Source organism: Rattus rattus, chromosome 2, assembly GCF_011064425.1.
Source record: "Rattus rattus isolate New Zealand chromosome 2, Rrattus_CSIRO_v1, whole genome shotgun sequence".
In the NCBI taxonomy this organism is placed as follows: domain Eukaryota; kingdom Metazoa; phylum Chordata; class Mammalia; order Rodentia; family Muridae; genus Rattus; species Rattus rattus.
This window is the reverse complement of record NC_046155.1, coordinates 214,361,038-214,381,271: the sequence shown is the minus strand read 5'-3', so window position 1 is coordinate 214,381,271 and position 20,234 is coordinate 214,361,038. Positions and strand designations below refer to the sequence as shown.

Genomic DNA, 20,234 nt, shown 5'->3' with positions numbered 1-20,234 from the left:
AAATACAAACGCATCTCTTCTTCTGAAAACATTTCTACCTCCAAGATGTAAATGCGAAGAAGCATCATTTCCCAAACATCATTCAGAATTGTGTGAATTCATAGCTGCTATTTTCTCTATCCGGCCCTGAAATTCTGCCTCCTTTCAAAACTCAGAATGCAACATCCATTAAGGATCCAGCAAATTTGCACTCTGCATTCTTCCTCCTTTGTGCTTCCTCCAAGAAAGACAGGCTTTACCTTTGAATCCTGATGTAAATATTTACTGCTTTGTCTGCATACAAAACAGAAAAATACATCCATCTTTAAAGAAATAAAAATGTCCTCCTGGGCACTTACAAAATACTTACTTAGTAAAATGCAGAGGGGGTCAATACAAAACTAATGGTCACTAACCTTACAACAGACTCTAGCTAAAATTTCGGTTTCCTCATTATGAAATAATAAAATTTTAATTAACCAAGTGAAAATTAAAGATGATAATCCATGTAAAAATGTTTGTACAGAATAAGTCAGTGGCGTTAATTTGTTCCTGCTGCTATATCCAAGTAACAGAGGATGGTTTACATGGAAGACATTTACTTCTTTCAATTCTGGAGGAAAAAAAGTTAAAGATCACAGGGCTGGAAAGTTTGGGTGTTAGTCAAAAGCTGTATTCTGCTTCTAAGATGATACTGTGTCTACAGTCTCAAAAATAATGAATAGTGCCTTCCAATAGCGGAAGGAAAGGAGGAAGTTAGATTCTTTTACAAGGGACAGGAGGAGGAGAAACCATGCCTTAAACCCTTCTTTTATCACCACCTCACCAATTCCTAGTTTTGGACAGGAAACATTCCAACCATATGAATAAGTATCTTACCTTACAGATCTTAATAAACTATTATTGATATCGTACCATACTGCAAACACCACTCAAATGCATTTGACAACTTTAAAATATTAAATTTTATTAGAGCAACAAATATATTTGAAAAAGAGAAAATTGTAACTATTACAGTATGGCTGCTGAGAGCCTGACATCGCTTTATTTCTAACCTTGCAACGGTGCCAAGAACATCATTTCTACGTGTCTATTGTGGGTTACACAGAAGCCTTCTCTCAAAGCAGTTTGCGCTCCGCTTTTATTGATATGGTCGTAAAAGAATTCGCTTGCTTCTCTCACTTTTCTCAATGGAGTGAATTCAGAAACAGATATGCTGCCGGAGGACTATTCTTCTCTTGCTATTTAAATTAGTAAGCTGAGGGATCTTCCTGAATTTCAGACTCTAGCCTCCTGCTTCTCTGTAATTAGTAAATAAGGCAAAGTGTCCACCAGCATTTTACAAATCAGTTGATCAATTTATTTTTATCAAATCAGTTGATCACGCTAAGTTGGAGGGCGAAGGGAAAGCTTATTACATTTTATCTTGTTCATTTAGACACAGAGTATTTGCAGTTAATGTGAAATATATGTACTAGAGCCAAAATGTTTTATAAATTAGCAATCTACTAACAATATTGTTGTGCTCTGTCCTTCAACCAATATGCCATCTAGCCACAGGTCCTTGACTCCTTTGCTAGGACCAAATATAAACCCCATCTCATGAAACGGGACTTAAGAGTGGTCCAGAACCGATGGGTTACACCTATATCATTCATGCCACTAATGCGCCAGTGTACGTATCTTGCTAGGACAGCTCTTACAGCTTTCTTTCCAGTGTCAGTTGTACCTACAGTCCTAGGCCCTACTCTATAGGTTGAACTCAGAATGTCTGGTACTAGAGGCCAGAACATTAAAAAAAAAAATCCATGTAATGCTGTGCACAGGGAGAAGCACTGAACTAGTGTGAAAGTTAGGAACTGTATCATCACATGGTAGTTATTCCCAGAAAGAACTATGGCTGCCATCAAAGCTCCTGCAGGGAGCTAACTGATTAGCGCTTCAGTGCAGTATAGAGATGAAAGGGCCCCCAGTTCGAGAGTTGTATTTTCTTGGGCATCTTTAGCCCCCTTAACAGCCATTTACTGTCTTCCTCTCAGGAGACCTAAAGTTTTCGTAACCGCCTAGCTAATCATTTGCACTGTGTAAAAAGAACCCTTCCCAACTACACAGAGGGTTAAGAATAAACCCTTAGCACTGCCTTTGCTGAAACCTGCTGTGATGCTTCTCCCAAAGTATTTGGAAAGTACCCTGATTTATGGATATTTTAATGTTTACGCATGGTTGGCCTTCATGGATTCCTGTGCATTATGTATCCATTATCCTGCAGAGCCCTAGTCCAGAGTGGATAAGGATTTTAATATGCTACACAATAATCATCCTGTGATGGGTATGAAAATGGATGTAAATCTTTTTACTTTAGCTTGGATACGAGGTCATAAATTACTGTGATAATGGCCTATCCTAAAGGACTGAGGTAACAGAGAGACTCGCTGAAGTAAACACTGGACGTCTAATTGTCAGAGGCAAGGATGGTCATCTCATGCTCGCTCTCCTCAGGCTGGAAGAAGAGCCAATGTGCTCGCAGTATTTACCTCAGATCGGCATTTACGAAACTGAGGGGACTTTCTCTACAAGTGAAAAAAATGTATTTATAATTTATGTGAATTAATGTTACTCAGAATGAAGGAACAAAAAGCCTGCAAACATAATATGTTTGTGTTGAGCCTTTTTTTTTTCTGGACTTCACTGGCATGCTATAAACAGTTATAAATTTGCATGTACTCTAATACCGTAGTTGTCTTGTCTTTAGAGAAATGAGGGTAATTAAGAAAAGATAGTATTTGGATTATATGCCTAGCCCCAGATATACTGGCGTTTGAGCACAATACAAAGAAAATGTCTGGTTTCAACATCTAAAACAATTGACATAAATAAATGTTACATTTCAAAATATAGACTGGTATGCAATGTTCTTTTTTTTTTTTTAAAAAAAAGATTACATTCAGAGAACAAGGGTATCTGTGCATTTTATTTTTAAATTATATAATATTTATCTCTTTGTCCATCAAATATTTCCAATAATTTGGCATAGAAGGCCCTGTTTTGAGAACTGAGAATATGCCACTGGAAAAAAGATTCAGTAACACGAAAAGTTTGGAGAACTCTGAACAAAAGTTTTGAGAACTAAGAAGGTGGCACGGAATAAAGAAACAAGTATCATGCAGGCAGGAGCGGGGCCTGCAGGGGACAGACGGTCCGTTGTGTTTTCAGTTAAGACTCACTGGTAATAACAGTTCTGGAAAGAAAGTACAGCCCTGTGCCAAGCACACACAAGTCAGCCTCTATCTACAAGTTAAGATGGTAATTTAAGAAAATATATGTGTGTGTAGTCATAGTCTGAGGGCGACTGTATACCTTGAAAGCTGACGGGGAGAGAGGTTGTTAATGGTCTGTGGAAGCTTCGCTTTGAAGATGCTGGAGGAAGATATTGGGGCAGGAGCATGTTTTCAAGGAAACCATCAGGTAGGGTAAGAGCCCAGGCAAAAAGGTTCTAATGCTTGGGAGCCTGCTGTCCTGGCATTGGAAAGAATCCTATTTTATATTCCTCTAAGAGATAACATAAGCCAGTCCTGCCCTGAAGTTTTTCCCTATTATCCAGTAGTTTGCTAAATCACCTCTAGACAGCCAAAGCCAGCCTGAGGCCTGTTCTTACATATCCTGTGATCCACACAGCTCTGTTTTCTACATGTTTAGAAGGCTGTGGTTTAACGAGAAGAAATGAATAATATTTTACAACACCTAAAATATATAAAATAGACTTTGGGTGCTCACAAATAAGGCTCTACTGCCACATAGCCATTCTTACTCCTGGGGCTACTGATAAATTAGCTCTCTTTAATACACTTTCCACATAGGGCCTCGTTTTACTCCAGAAATGTTTATGTAAACCCAGGTCTACAAAGATGTAAGATAGGTTTAGAAATAACGTTTACTCATTACAAGTAAGGTGTTCATACTCATTCTTTGTGAGACAAAACATTTAAACATCACAAAGATGAGAGTAAATGTGCACCCTAGGAATGCACACGTGCCTGGTTATTTATACCTAAAGAATTAAATCTCTGCTGATTGAGACTTGACGTTGTAGGACGCAGAACTGGCCCTGTGGTCGGCAGAGTTGAATGGCAGAGTTTGACTTTGTAACAGTGACGCTGAGAGTTCCACGCCTCATAAATACTGAGTACAACATTGCAGAAGTGTGTTAACAGCCACTTCGGAAATTGTTGAAAATTATGCCTTCTTACCCTTAAGCTAACTTGCCGAATAACTGTCAGCTCCCTTCTCCTCTGTCTGCAAACTATTTTTGACAAGAACTGACTTTCCTCAGCCTACACTCCGACGGATCTCTTCTTCTAGTGCCTCCCCCATGTATGTGGCCAGAACTACAGTTGGGGTTTCCCAAACCAATGAGACCACACCAGCGCTGAGACTGACTCTCTTTCCTCACAAGACTTTCTGAACTCAGCCTCCCTTTCCTGTCTACTCCATTCTAACCCTAAATACGCCTGGACATTCTCCTGACACTTGGGTTTGCTTTTAGAACCTTAGGTTTCTATCAGTCTAAAAACGGTGACCTCGGTGTGGGATTAGGTGTATGAAGATGTGCCTGCCGTTGAGGACCAGGACTGAGAACAAACACTTTTAGTAGACTAACCCTTTACAATTCTCATCAGTATTCTTCTCTGTGTTATCTCTGTACAGAACTCAGTTTTTAAGTATTGGTATGGAACCATATCAACACACAGTACTCTGTTAAAACCATGCATTCTCCAAATAGGTATTAACAATCCCTCTGATAGAGTGAATGGCCCGTATTAATGCATGTGGAGGTGGGCTTGTCCACGCGTGTATACCTGGAGGCCAGAGGTCAACAACACTAGGTATTTTCCTTTGGAATCCTCTACCTTATTTATTGTGACAATGAACTTAAAAGTTTACTGTTTTGAATAGATTAGGTCCTCAGGATGGGCCCAGGATATGCCTCCCCCTGAGGTTACGGACTCCTGGGTAACAAAACACAGGCCCTCACCCTTATAGCAGAAGCATGGTAACCACTGGGACAGAAGTTCTGGATCCAACTGTTTTCAACACCAAGGAGAGTATGAAAAGAGCAGCACTAAGAATCGGCAAGCACTAAGACACGCTGCTCAAGCTGTTTTTCCTTTGAGAGACGATAAGATGTTCTTTAAAATACCTGGGGTGTTTTTGCCTAGAATTTAAAGAGCATGAGATTTCCATTATGATTGTAGTTCCAAGGGCTGATTATCTCCATTACAACACCCATTTAATAATTACTTGAAGTCTAGAGACAACGGGAACCACAGAGAAGTTTATCTTAAGAAGACAAAGGCTTCACTATAGTTAGGTGGGAGGGGGCAGCCCTGGAAGACACTAATTACCACAGAACACAGTGTGCAGTTCTGAGCAGGAACACTGCCCGGCGGTGTGTTGATACTTTCTGTGGTGTACTCAGTAGAAATGAGAGTACAGCCCTAGGCGCTTCTCCACTCCTCACTGATAAACTACTGAGGATGAAGTGTGTCTTCACAGTCGGGCCAAGTCACACAGAGGCTGAAACGGGGAGAGCAGCTCACGTCACTGACCCTGGATGCATCACAGAGAGAAAGCAGACCTGCATCAAAGAGGCTTTGGAACTTATTTATGTCCCCATGCTTTGCAAGTCACAGAGGACAGGTAACTCCAGTGTATGCTAACAATGGAAACATTCTTTCTCTTTAAACTAGAGAGCAGAAAAGTCATTTGATTGTAAAATACGCCAAGCAGCTAGGTTTTCTAAGAGACAGTTGAACAGAAGACAATTCCTCGCTTGTTTAGCCTCTGTACTCATAGTCCTTGTGAGTGCACTCATAGTTCTTGTTCTCAATGCGTCTCTGACAGCGGGGCTGAGGAAGAAGGATCAGCAAAGCCTTCCGGTTAAAGTTTGTAACCCTGTCAATGGGGGATGGGGGTGAGGGTATTCTCCCCTATTAAGAAAGACCAAACAGGGCTGGAGAGGTGGCTCAGTGGTTAAGAGCACCCGACTGCTCTTCCAGAGGTCCTGAGTTCAATTCCCAGCAACCACATGGTGGCTCACAACCATCTGTAAAGAGATTTGATGCCCTCTTCTGGTGTATCTGAAGACAGCTACAGTGTACTTATATATAATAAATAAATAAAACTTTAAAAAAAAAAAAAAAAAAGAAAGACCAAACAGAGCTAATTGGTTTCAAGAATTGACAAGAATGTTAAATTTCTCTCTGTGCCTTCTAAGATATCAACTTGGTGAAAGTCTCAAAAGACACTTAAACGTAAGTTTGAAAACACACTGAGTTTTGTGGCTGCAAAACTTTTTTTAGATTCTAGAAGGACTACCCTTTAGAAGCTATCCTTTGGGTAATCTTAGCCATTTGAATGTAGATCACTTAATGTTTGAAATGAAGTTAAATAACAGGCAAGTTGGAGACAGGGTTTCCCTTTTAATTTTTTAAAAAAGAATCAAAACAAAAAACAAACCAAAAGTTTTCCTACTTTGCATGAATTGCTAAACAACGATGTATTTTCCAGAGCAGGGGAGACCAATAAGCAGTTAGGAGTGCTTACACTGAAATCCTGAAGACCTGATTGAATTCCCAGTATAGATGGGAAGAAAGCCAGGCCCATTCCTATAAAGATAAATGGATCGCCGGCCAGAGAACATGTACTTAAAGACAAGATTATGGTTCTATGAGAGACTCTGTCTCATGACGGAAGGGGAGAGGGCGATCAAGAGAAAGAGAAGATATTTCATGTCCTAGTCTGACCTCCACATACGTGTGCACAGATAGGGACATATGTGCACCACTCACATGTATCAAACACATACCCCACAACACACAAAGAGCATGTTGGTGTTTTACCTACACGGAAGGACTTCCACATGTGTGCAGAGCATGCAGGGGACAGAAGACGGCAGCAGATTCCTTGGAGTTAGTGTTACCGACAATTAGCTGCCATGTGGGGGCTTGGAACAAAACCAGGGTCCTCAGAAACAAAAAGTGTTCTGAGGTGCTAGACCCTCTCTCCTAGGAGCGTCTCTCTGAAGAGACCTGTCTCATCCCTTCACTACAAACCAGTCAACGTGGTGCTGGAAAGGCCCATGGAATCTCATCAAGTCCATAAGACAGGCATTCTATCTACCATGTTCCAGTATCCCCAGACCCATGTCTAAGGCCCAGTTCTTCCTAGGAGGAGCACGATGCCCCTCGGGTCTAGGTGTTCAGTGGATTGGAGTCTCCCAAACCAACAGTAAAAGCAAGAAGAGGTTAGAAAGTACTGGAGCCTGGAGAAACCAAGTCAAGGCCATAAAGTGCAACCAGGTAAAGCAACAGCTATAGTCGGAGCACGGTGGGAGCATGGAGAAGAGAAAGACCCTCTTTCAGCATCTGTTAAATGAAAGGTCACGAAAACCTCTCGGGGACCCCTACAAAGAGAGAAGCTTTCCTCACAGTCAGCAACTAAAAGAAGGTTTGAGGGGCTAGTTTACTTTTTAAGGTTCAAATGTCACTTTAATTTGTATTTCCTCCAGACAATTTTCCCCATCTTAGTGTATATTTTTAAATTTCTTCTATGCGAATTTCATTAGTAATTACCGTTATGTTATGAAACTTGCTATTCTCAGAATGAGATCAGTTCACTAATTCTAAGCAATATGATCACAAATAATGGTGTAAGACCCACCAAACCTTACCATTTTGAGCTCTGGTTAATAGTGGCTGTTAGATGGTTAAAGAAATAGCAAAAAAAAAAAAAAAAACAAAAACAAAAACAAAACTGGTCTCTGCCCCATAAACCAAAGTGGCGAAATCACACACAGTTAGTTAAATATTCAAATGCATGAGTCAGTGAATGACTGGCTTGTCACCTGTTTCTGTTCTTTTCTCCTAAACTATTTAGCCACTCTGTCTCGGTTTGGAAGAAACTCTGCCTTGCTCTATGTCACCAAGAGTGTCGCACTTTGACCTAAAGAACACGGAAAGCGGGTCTTAGCCTCTTTCAGTCTGATTTCCAGGAACACGAAGGTAGCTGGTAAATATCTGTGGTTTCACTGTGTGCTGGGACTTGTCCGGAAGGCTTCCATGATGTAAGAGCATTGTTTCTGCAACATGAGCTCCCCCTGAACCTGAGTGGGACCGAAGGCTGCAAGTCAATTCTGAGCCTAACCTCTTGGCACCACAGCCCATGGAAATGAAGTTAGAGCAGCGAGGGCTGAGAAACAGCAGTTAGCGTAGCTCCATCCGCTCTCTGCTTGCTAGATTCTATTTTAAAAAAGAAGAGGAAGCTTGACCAAGGCAGACTCGAATAACAAACTCATTTCAAATTGCTGTCCCTTACAGTTCAGGGACAAGGCTGAGTAACTCAAAAAGCTCCAAACTGAGCCACAAATGGCAATAAGAAAAGCAGAAAAGACCTTTCACTGTATCATAAAGGCCATACACTGTCGATTCTCAGAGGCTACTGCCTCTGCAAAATGGAACTCTCCACATGAACCAAGAGCTTCCTGCTGCTAATCAACAGGGCACTCTGGTTTCAGGGCAAGTAATGCCACTTGCTAACGGGATGCATTAAATCCAGCAGTCCGTTTGAGAACAGAACCCACCCCCATTTCTGGGGCTGGCTGGGAAGCAGTGTGCCCTTTTCTAGCACATGGTTGGCATAGGAGACACAGAATTGTCCCTCTTGGAGCCAGTGGTCCACAAAGCGAGTAAAAGATTAGAAACCACCCAGGTGTGGAAGATTAAGGACTTAACAGACAGATGGAGGCTAAGCGCCTCATCTGGGCATGCTCTATCTTTTTTAATAAGGGAAGGTTCCCTGGTGGTCCCAGCAGAAAGAAGAAGCTGAAATAAACCAAATTTAGCACTTCCAGTGACAAAGGAAGACTTCTTAAACGAACCACACTGGAATACGAGAAGTCTGTCTGATGGAGTCCAATTGCGTTTCTAAAAAAAAAAATAAATCACTAACTACCTAACAGAAGACAGCAGAAGATGATGGGTCCCAAACCCACCACATCCAGGCCAGCATCCAAAGGTGTTGGCTATTTATCAGGACCTCGAGGGTCGCACAACAACACCTGGGTCTAGAGAGTCACAGTGGAAGCTTCAGGGAGAGGCCTTCAGACTCCACAGGGGATGAAATGGTTTAGGTACTACGGGGCTGGCTGGGGACATCACTGGCATAGAGAACACCCCTACAGGCAGAGTTAAATAGAAGAGCGGCCCAAGGTAAAGGACAGAGAAAGCTAACACAAAGAAGGCAAGCTTTATCTGGCTTTATTTACTCCGTGGGCCTAAGCGAAGTGTCACTGCTTTCTAGAACAGCGGCTCTTAAGGACATGTTTGAATAGCAGTGTGTGACTGACGTGTGTCCGCTGACGTAGGCTAAACTCACTTTGATCTGCTGAACTCAGCCCCACGAGGATCTTCAAAGCATCACTGTTATCACAGGGTCCTGATGACAAGCCCCAATTTAGAATCAACACAAACACGTCTCCAGACCTGGATTTGGAAACCCTTACCGACAGTGTGCAGAGGAATCAGCATGAGGCCCCCACTCCTCCCATTTCAAAGCCATCTCCTTGAGCCCCATCTGTGTGGCTGCCCACCCACAGGATGCTCATTCTGACTTCTCTCCGTACCTTCTCTGTTTGTGTATTTTCTCTCCGAGCCCTGTTGAATATTAAGGAGGTCATAGCATCCCAATGCATACTTCTGACAAGGAAACAAAATCCAGTTCATCAGAGTGTACAGCTATATTCAGCTTGCCTCATCTACTCCACTCTTGAGTAGAGAATCCATACAAACCATTCAGCACGTCAAAAGGCATATTACCAAATGACAATAGAAATAAATTTTTAGAAAAATTGTATGAGCATTAACTGACTCTGGTTCCAGCACTGAAGTGTAGTCAGTGTGGTTTCCTGCACTTGTCCTGCACATAACTTTGTTTACCAACAATTAACCAGGGATCTATAGATGAGGGATCGATTGCTGAACTATTGCCCCTGAGGAAGTGGCAATCATTGTCTTCATCTATGTACCTACTGGTGAGCCAAGCAGGATCCAGTGGGCAATTTCAAACCAAAATGAGACCAACTGTCCCAGTGGAACTCAATAAATGACAAAAGGAAACAAGAGAAACAAGTAGGAAAGGGATGGAGATCAGGTGACGGGTTGAGAGAGATATAAGAGAACGTGAGGATGAGCCTGATCAAAACATATCACATACATGTATAACACTGTCGAAGAACAAATTAACAAAAAGTTAATTAATAAATCAAGGCATGCAGAAGGAGGCATAAAGAAGTAAAATAACCAAAAGTTGATAACCAAATTGTCTGGAGAAGAAACAAAGCAACTTGAGCATAGCAAGGGATAGAAGTAAACAAAATGACAAAAAGTAAGAGTAATAAACTTGGGAGGCAGAGGCAAGTCGAACTCTGAGAGTTCAAGGCCAGCCGTGGTCTGCACAGTGAGTTCCAGAAGAGCCAGAGCTACATAGTGAGATCCCATCTCAATAATTAATTAATTAATTAATTAATAAAAGATAAAATAAAAAAATAAATGTAAATAAAAGTAACGATGGGAGAATGGAGATTAAAATTTTAATTCAAAGGAAATACTGAAATGCCTGAGAAGCTTCATAGCAGAGAAGTACCACCCAGGAAAAGTAAACAAAATATAACTGAGTTTAAGGTGATTAAGAAATGGTTACCATGGGGGCTGGAGAGATGGCTCAGAGGTTAAGAGCACTGACTGCTCTTCCAGAGGTCCTGAGTTCAAATCCCAGCAACCACATGGTGGCTAACACCCATCTGTGATGGGATCTGATGCCCTCTTCTGGTGTGTCTGAGGACAGCAACAGTGTACTCATATACATGAAATAAATAGATAAATCTTTAAAAAAGTGAGGGGAGGAATTAAGCTTTAGGCAAAAGCCTAGTTAGATTTAATTTTGTTTTCCCTCTGCAAAACCAGCACTTCCTTCAAACACTTCCTGCAAATCAAAATAAGAAATACTAGTCTTTGAAGATGGCAGCATACAAAGCAGACATTCAATTGCTTTGTACTGGAAATCGAAAATCACAGACTCGTATGAGTTAACTATTGAATATTAGCCCAGACAACCGCTGAAAGGGGAATTAATTTGAAGCTGATGTACAGGCTTTTCATCTACAGTATGGAGCTGAACTAACAAAGAAGAAGCAGGGTCAGAAACACCGCTAAGCTGATGAGAAGGAAACGAGTCTCGCGCTTCTGTGTCTGCCCGTGTTATTTTACGTTGCTGTGTAAAGACTGTCTCAACCAAATGAAGGCTGAATAATCAATAAAAGCATGAGCAAAACAAAGCATGGAGCCTCAAACCCCAGCCAACCAGACTAAAAGTGCAAGAATTTGAACAGGCAACCAATGTACTTCTTTCCCTGAGGGACAAATTCATAGGACAAGGAGAGTCACATATTGAAAACGCCTGGCTCTCCTTAATGCTCATTATTTTTCAACCAGTTACTTAAGAGGAATGGAATTAATCTCATGGCAAGAGTCGTCAGAACAGTTAGTGGCTTCCTGTGTCGTCTAAGGTGTCATAACAGCTCCTCAGGCTCTGTGGAGAAGTAAGTATGGCTGAGGAGAAGGTAGCGCCTTATGCAAACGATTATCTTGTGGTTAAACGCAGAGCACTGGTTCATTTGTCTATGTTTGTTTGCATGAGCTCACATTCATCAACGAATCAATACCGAGTCTAACATCAAAGGCGAGGACACATCCTGTAATAAAAGCAAATTGCCCCGGGAAGCAGGGAGAAGTCACACTCAGAAGTTTTAGAGAAACAATGACTCTAATACCACGGGAGGCTTTTCATCCTCATTTGGACTACTTTAAACGCAGCGAAGGCAAGGACAGAAGTGAAAAGACAGATCGGCAAAGATCCACTTTGATACTAAGAAAAACTGATAAAAGAATGGCTGTCCATATAAAAATGACCAGAGTGACCAGGCTGAGGCATCACAGCTGCCATTACTAAAAGAAGCCTACGTACATGGTTACGTTCAATAGTTACGGAGAGGGGTAAAGTCCAAACTTCTAGCAGCCAGACGAAATAACTAACGAGGGCAAAGTGGAATTTTAGTCCTCCGTGAACCAATCAGAAGCCTGTTCTGCGTAGGAAGGTAAGATACATTTACTCTACATTTTCTGAAATGGTTAAATAAAGATGATACACGGCTAACCCCAGACAGCACTCTGTACATGGAAGGCAGAATCCTCTTCCCTTCCTTTCTTTCTGCGTGCAAGTCACCCATATACAGTCATGCATCATGAAAGCGACATGCTACGTGTCATTTTAGGAAGCAAAATGCTCATCTATGAGCAATTTAAACAATATTTATTGCTATTATTACATATTATTATATATTATTATTATATATTGTTCTGACTTTGCCCGTTCCATACTCTTGCTGCAGTGCTAAGCTGATCCATCATTTTCTTCTTCAGAAGAAGGCCCTAGTAACAACCTTCCTCCTCCTTCCCCCACCTCCCCCTTCTGACTCACCACCCGGGAGTTTTGCCATTTGCCTACCCTTACCTACAAAAAGAATGGGAAATGCCAATGAAGTGAGAAGTCCTTCTGGTGTGAGAGGAGCTGACAGTGACAAGCAAACAGACAAAACGGCATCTAAACACATCTTGATGTTCACAACAATTAGCCAAAGTTTGGACACTGTAACTTTATAATATATTTCTAAGGTGGGACCTGCATGGACAAATAAGGACTAGGAAAATTTGGAGATCTAAGAAATAGAGGAGATGTTTATACCCCTAGACCTCGAAAAGATGGTTAGCAGCAGCTCCTGGTCCAGAGGCTGCCCTCTTTCATACATCCCGTCTTTCAGAGACTACCTAGTCATGTCCGTGCTTACCTGACTTAGCTCAGATCGCTGCTATCTGGAGTATAGCATATATGTGTACAACTCTAAAAGGGAGACAGGGCCAGGGTCTAGAGCTTATGTTCTTCCATCCTTTCCAAAGCAACAGAAAGAAAAGGTGGAGAAAATGGACTGCACTAGGTCTGTGCTGGCCTCTCCTGAAAGAAGCGGGGAAGACACTTGCTAGATCGTTGCAATTCAGTCCCAGGCCAGGGCCCTGTAGTGTTCACCACACATCATTTCTGAGATTAATGATGTGTGCCGCGCTAATAGAAAGCAACAGATTAAGTCTCCACCAAGAGTTTTGCAGGTTATGTATGTCATCTCTCTGCCTCATTTAGTAACAGCCTTGCTGTTCAGAGGGAAATGAGCTTAAGGCCGAAGCAGAACTCCCTTCATGCATGCACGTCTAGTCTGGCTTCCAAAGTGAGGATTATTACTCCAATTATTACTCTTTACTTTGCAGACCTTGAGCTTTACATTAGGAACTGGTGATTATATTTCTAAAGGACTGTGTGAGCCTTTCTGTTTGCTATGTATTTGGCAATCAGCCTGAGTCTACAGCACCACCTTCAAGCCTAGAACATGTCACAGCAAATTCCTACCATGACATAAAATAAACGGAAGTATGAGAAATTCTATCAGGATGCTGGGCTGAAAAGAACTACTGTACTGAAGACAGACACACACAAGCTTCTTATATAGTCCCGGGCTACTATGAGGATTGCCGAAATAGAAAATATACACCTGCTTTCTCCATTCAACAATGGTCGTGTGTACTCAATGCATTCTTCTGCTTAAAGTGGCTACAATGCAAACACAATCTGTCATTCTTTTGTAGCGAGCATTTCACAAGTTGGACCAGCCACAAAGCGTAAGGATGTGCAGAACGAGCAGATTTCTATATAAACTATGTTTAAAACAATATTAAAGAATGAAACACCAAACAGTGAAACCCAGTGCATCGCTTTTGTTGTACGGTTTCACCACAACCTGAAGATAACAATTCCTTGCAAGTCTAATTTTTTTTAAGTGACATATATGGGGATCTCAGTCAAATCATTTGCTGATTTAGACAATCATGTTAGTACTTTTTTTCTCAAGGAAAAAGGTTTCCATTTTGACATTTTTTTCCTAAAATTATTTTTTCAAATATAAAAAGAAGTTCTGAAATCTTAAGTAATTACTTGAAAAAGCTTGGGTATTTTTCTTCCTTCCTTCCTTTCTTCCTTCCATCTTTATTAAGATTCAAACTATAGCCCAGGCTGCCCTTGAATTTAGAGGGCAATCCTCACATACCTGGTTCCCGAACATCTAGACTAACCTCCAAGAGCTACCAAGCCCAATTTGAGGAGGTTTGATCTGAGAAAACAAATCATTTAAGCTATAAATAGGAAGGCAAGTCTAGAAAGCATTTCTGGATCACAATGAGGTAGTCCTTTTCTTACAGAAGAATAGAAATCCATCCTCCAAAGTTTTCAGCAAGAAATCTCACAATCGGACTCTAATAACCAGTCCTGGAATAGAGATGATCACCAGCTATGTCACCTATCAAAAAACGTGCAACCGGTTACCTGTATGACTAAAACAATTAAAACTCCAATCAAGGAAATCATGTACAGTTGAGAACATGACTGAAACCACCTGTTACTCTAGTTTTACGTCCAAAACATCAAAAACAAAACAAACAAACAAACAAACAAACAAGCACAGCTTTCCTATCAGAGTGAAAAGGAACATTTTTTTGGTACAGGAATGATGTAAGGCGCTAGCACCTAATGAATTTCCCTGAGCTTTCGGCATATGCACAACCTCAAAATAAGAGACACGCCTTTCATCAGAACCATAGCACAGGTGACCAGGAAACTAGAAAATTCAACACAGGGAAAACACAAGTAAAAAAGGCTTTCTTTATTTTGTAATTAATAAGCAAAAACCATAAAGAAAGGGCTTCCTTTTGAAATACCTGAATGAAATAACCTTGGTACTGGATATTGTGAAATACGTTTGATTAGCTCTACAATAAACCGTGAAGAGGTAGGTCTTCTAAAACGTTTAAATCTCAACGTGTAACACAAGCTCTGAGTTCTTCCAAAAAGATGGTGTATTGCAGTCTGAGTGACTGAGTATGTCTTCAAGCTGGTATATAGGGCTTCTCTCTTAAACCAAGGAAACTCAGTCAAGAGAACCCTGAACTGGCAATATGTCCTGAACACGACTCATTATATCTCCCATCATAATCAGCCTGAGTATTCCAAGAAAAATCATCCAAAGGTTCTTATGGACCACCTGCCCTGTTTCTTTGCTTACTTTAAGTATTCCATTTAGTTAAGGAAAAGAATAGTCCAATGACCCCACTGAAAACCATATATTTCACAAAATTCTAACTCCTGTTTATTTCCCAAATGGTATTTTCAAGAAATGAGTAAGCCAATCCAGTCAGAATATTGCAGTCTAATGGGAAAACAAAAAAACTATTTCTTCCTGCAGAAAGACACAGACATATGTACATCAGAATAAGAAATAAGTAACCCTTTGCCAAGCAGACAACAAATTGTCAGGCTGAACTACCGTTTTCTATGCATGAAAATATTTTCTATAGTTGAAGGTTCTGTGGCAATGTATTCAAACTCCTCAAGAAGGAAGAGTTGGAAACACGAGGGAGGGACACAACTCCTGCAGAACCAGTATTATATTTTCTATATTATATATTATATAGAACCAGATCTATATTTTCGACATAGAAAGAGACCCAAGACAGGAAAGCACAAACCAGAAACTCTTAGTGGGTTACCTGGTATTCATTAGGCCAAAAGGTGCTCACAGCCAGCTCAGCCCGAAGCCAATCACGACCAGTGAATCCAGTCACGTTCCAAATTGGATTAGCGAGAGGTCCTTTATTCACCCTAACCAGGATGTTCAAAGTGCCCGGGTTCAAGCCCTTCTGGCTATACAACAGGTAGCTGAAATCAATACAGTGAGTGTCATTCTCCTTCATCGTAGGCAGCTGCAGGCGGGCTTTCTCTCCAGGATCATGATTTGAGGAGTCCACCACCATATAGGAACCTGAAACGACATGAGAAAGAACGGGGCTAAGAATATTAACAAGCCAGGGGATCATACAACTATGAAAGGATACCGCTCTGCGAAAATATTAAATTTTAAAGTGTCTTCTGGGGTAGAGCCATGGAAAAATAACAATGAAGACGGCATGTAGATCCGTTTCTTACTAACATCGCACAAACCAGACATAAAAATTGATTCATCTCCAGCACATGTTGTTAACCCTGATTTACAAGGTAGAAATACAAGGCACCACTTCTGACTTAGGGTCAGATGGTAGACAGAATCGGATTCAGGCTCAAAACTCTCTCTAAAATTTCCCCAGTCCTACCAAAGAGCAAGCTATTGGAAAATGAAGCAAGTCTGATGTGCGCAGTAAGTATATTCTTCTTCTGACTTCTCTGTCAACGAGAATGTAAAGCAGAGAAACAGGAGACTGCAGGATGAGGAGTCGCACCCAAGCTCAAATACTAATACTTTTGTTTATTTAACGCACATGTATTTTGCCATTTACTAAGTCCTGAAAACATCAAGTCTTGGCGTAAGAATACTTGGCCAAGTGATTGTGAGAGGTACTATTCAACTAGACTTTCTTTCTACATGTATAAAGTTTTTATTTTATATGTGTGACATACATGCATGAGAGAGACAGGGGTGGGGAATGTGTGTGTGTACACCTGTATGGCAGGGCACATGGCTGAAGTCAGCAGGCACTTGAGAGAATTGGTATCCTTCTTCCAGCATATGGGACCTAAGACTCAAACTCAGTTCTCACACTTTGTATCAATCTCTTACCTACTGAGCCATCTTGCTGGCAAACAACAGCATGCCATTAGGAGTCATACCACAGAGCTAACTTTTATATAAGATTTCTTACGCTGCACTTGGCCCTCTCTTCCTGAAATGCAGAAGTATTCTTCTATATCCTACTCTGAAACATAATAAATTGTACCATGACATACAAAAAGCTCAATGACTACTGGTCTACCTGCCTCAATTAATCCAAAACCTGGAGTTCAAACAGACAAACAGACAGACAGACAAAAACACTTCAGAGAGGAAGGCTTCAACTACATAAGAAATCAAATTTCCAATCTGGGCAATTGTCACTAGAGGGGACATTTGTGATCCCAAGCTTTTATGATAATTTTTTCTAGTACTTCAGTACAGTCAAGTACAGAATGCACATACGATATTAATAGTAATTCCTGTTATTGTTTACTTGTGTTTCTCAGTCGTCATCTTCTCTCAATGCTGGGATAACTTTTTAGCCTGATTCTCACAGACTACATTAATAGAATAAATATCATCTGTGTATTTTTGGAAAACAACTTCCAAAATGAAAAAAAAAAAAAAAGGAAACAAAAACCAGAAATAGGATATCCTGGATACTAATCTAATTTACAGGGAAAAAAATGCTTTTATTCCTGGCTATTCTCACATTCTTAACATCAATACTTATCAAAATGTCTCTCCAATGTGCCAATCTGAATTAGACTAGTTTCTGGTCTTAACCATGACCAGGCCTGAGACCCTAGAAAAGCTATATACAACCTTACTGGCCTATTTCTGCCTCATGTTTCTATACTGATGAGAGATTTTGTAAGTAAATGGCATATTTATTTCTACAAGTTTACCTTCTGACTACCAATTTTAAAATGCAGAGCTCAAAAGAATTATTAGCTTCCTAATAGTAATTTTCTTCAATCATAAAATAAAGTTTGGAGTAAAATATGCTCTGTGTCACATTTTAAAAGCGCGTTATATTTACCATTAAGACCATTTAGCAATTTTCAGCCATTTGCATTTTAAGCTACAACCATTTTCTTATTAAAGAAATGGAATGAACAAACGCTAGTCATCATTAGCCCTTACCAAATTTGATCATTACAAAGACGAAAGTCATGAAATAAAAGCTTATCCTAACTATTTCAACATTTTACTGCCACTCAACACAGGTTAAATAATGAAGAAAATTAGTGCAGATAATTTTATTCTATGGAATGATTGGGATAAATAGTCTTATTTACACAGAGCCCTACATGGCTCCCTTGGCTGAGTTCTGCGCATTAATAATGCACTTACGGAGCAGCTCTGCAAAGGAGAAGCAAGCAGGAACCACTGCAAGCCCTGTCTTCAGAATTGATACAGTAGCAATTGACACAGCAGGTTCCCGTGTAGCTGCAGCTGGGACACAGACTTCCCTCCATCAACTTAAATGTAGTCAGCACTATGTTCTTACCAACTTCAGATTATTTCCGCAATATCCGAGAACAACTGGGAATTTTACACATGTACATCCCTCACTCTGGGTGTTAAAAACCAAACCTTATTGGCTGTTATTCTTGCTCCCTCAAATTTCAAGTAAGTGTACAGAAATGTTTGATGGAGGCTTGGCTATCTGAAGGCTTAATGATGATGTCAAGTCATGCATTCATACCTCCCTAAATTTAACTCTTTGTTTGCTTGAGCTAAAGGTTCTCCAATTCATCAGTCAAGGAAAAGTGCCTAAACTTAAGTCTTTGCATGAATTTTAGGCAACTTTCTAGATAGCAATCTAGCAATAAGCAAAATCTTGAAAGACATATATGGCTCCTAATATAGTAATTCAAAATTGATAACTATGTATTAAAAAATCACCTCCTGTAGCCAGGCAGGACTTCCAGTGGAGGAAGGGGGACATCAACCCACCCCAAAAAACTTCAACCCCAAATTTGTCCAGCCTACAAGATGTGCAAGGAGAAAGATGAAGCAAAGACTGAATGGTCAACCAATGATTGGCCCAACTTGAGACCCATCCCATGAGATAGAGCCAAGCCCTGACACTATTAAAGAGACTCCGCTATGCTTGCAGACAGGAGCTGAGCATAACTGTCTCCTGAGAGATTTCATCTAGCAACAAATGGAAACAAGTACAGAGACCCATAGGCAAACATCAAGTGGAGCTCGGAGAATCCTGTGGAAGACGGGTGAATAGAATTGAGCAAGCCAGAGGAGTCAAGGACACCACGAGAAGACCTGCAGAGTAAGGTAACCTGGGTGCATGGGGGCTCACAGGGTCTAAGTCCTCAACCAGGGAGTATGCAAGGGTGAACCTAGGCCCCTACACATACATAGCAGACGAGCAGCTTGGTCTTTATGTGGGTCCCCTAACAACGGAAACAGGGGATAACTCAGACTCTGGTTCTGCTTCCCCAGGGGACTGCCTAGCTGGGCCTCAGTGGGAGGGGATGTGCCTAGTCCTGCTGGTACTAAATGTCCAAAGGCACTGGTGGTACCCTAGGAGGGCAGTGAGTATGGGGGGGAAGGATTTATAAGGGTGAGAATGAGAGGAGAAGGGAAAGAGGACTGTGATATAAAGGGAGGGATGTAATATGAGAAAAAATTAATGAAGAAAAGTCATGTGAAAATGAACAAAGACATGACCGAAAAGATAACACATCTCATTATATTGATTAAAATGGAAAAAGTAAAAGCATTCTATATCTCCAATAATATACTATTAGTAGTTATGAGTGAATATGATTAACAATGATATAGTGACTAAGGATATCATTGAAAACATTTCATAGTAGATATTCATGATATAGTAAGTAAAAATATGCAGGTGAAAAAGTATTACATCTGTATGGTTTTTCAATCCTGTGACAAAATACCTATAAAAATCAGCTACCAAGAAGAAAGGTTTATTTTAGCTTATAGTTTCAAAGGTGGCATTCCACGGGCACCAGGTGTCACTACCTATAGAAGAAAGAGTATACAAGAGCTCTCGTTGACTGAGATCAAGGACAAATTACAAGTCTAAGATGACACTGTCAGTAAACCCGACTCCAACCAGCCCCTGCCTCAAAATACTCCATACAAGAAGAGCACCAATGACCCCATCTACAGAGCATATCACATCTCTGATTATCCAGATATGACCCCAAGCCCCAACCTTCAACAACAATCTTCAAAGGAAACAAGGCATCTTAAGAAGCATTATCAGGATCATTGCAGAATAAAGCATTAGATCCATGTTCGAAATCTTTTAAAAAAAATACCTAAATGACATCATCATTAATTGAAGAAGAATTGATGTTTAATGCAAGTTACTGGCCTTTTAAAAAGTTCTCACTGTTATCAAAAATGGATGGAATTGAAAATTCATCCTGAGTGAAATTCAATCACAAACACACACACACAAAAAACAACAAAAAAAACAATAAGCAAATGGATGGAACTGGAA

General features: G+C 40.6%; 1 protein-coding gene across 6 annotated transcripts in view; it reads right to left on the bottom strand.

The window, feature by feature from the left end:
* Window positions 1-20,234, bottom strand: part of Ptprk (protein tyrosine phosphatase receptor type K) — a 495,630-nt gene that overhangs the window by 288,130 nt on the left and 187,266 nt on the right. For all 6 annotated transcript variants that reach the window (XM_032894914.1, XM_032894915.1, XM_032894916.1 and 3 more), the window contains exon 3: window positions 15,738-16,009. In XM_032894914.1, the coding sequence (XP_032750805.1) occupies window positions 15,738-16,009 (272 nt within the window). The remainder of the gene's footprint in view (window positions 1-15,737; window positions 16,010-20,234) is intronic.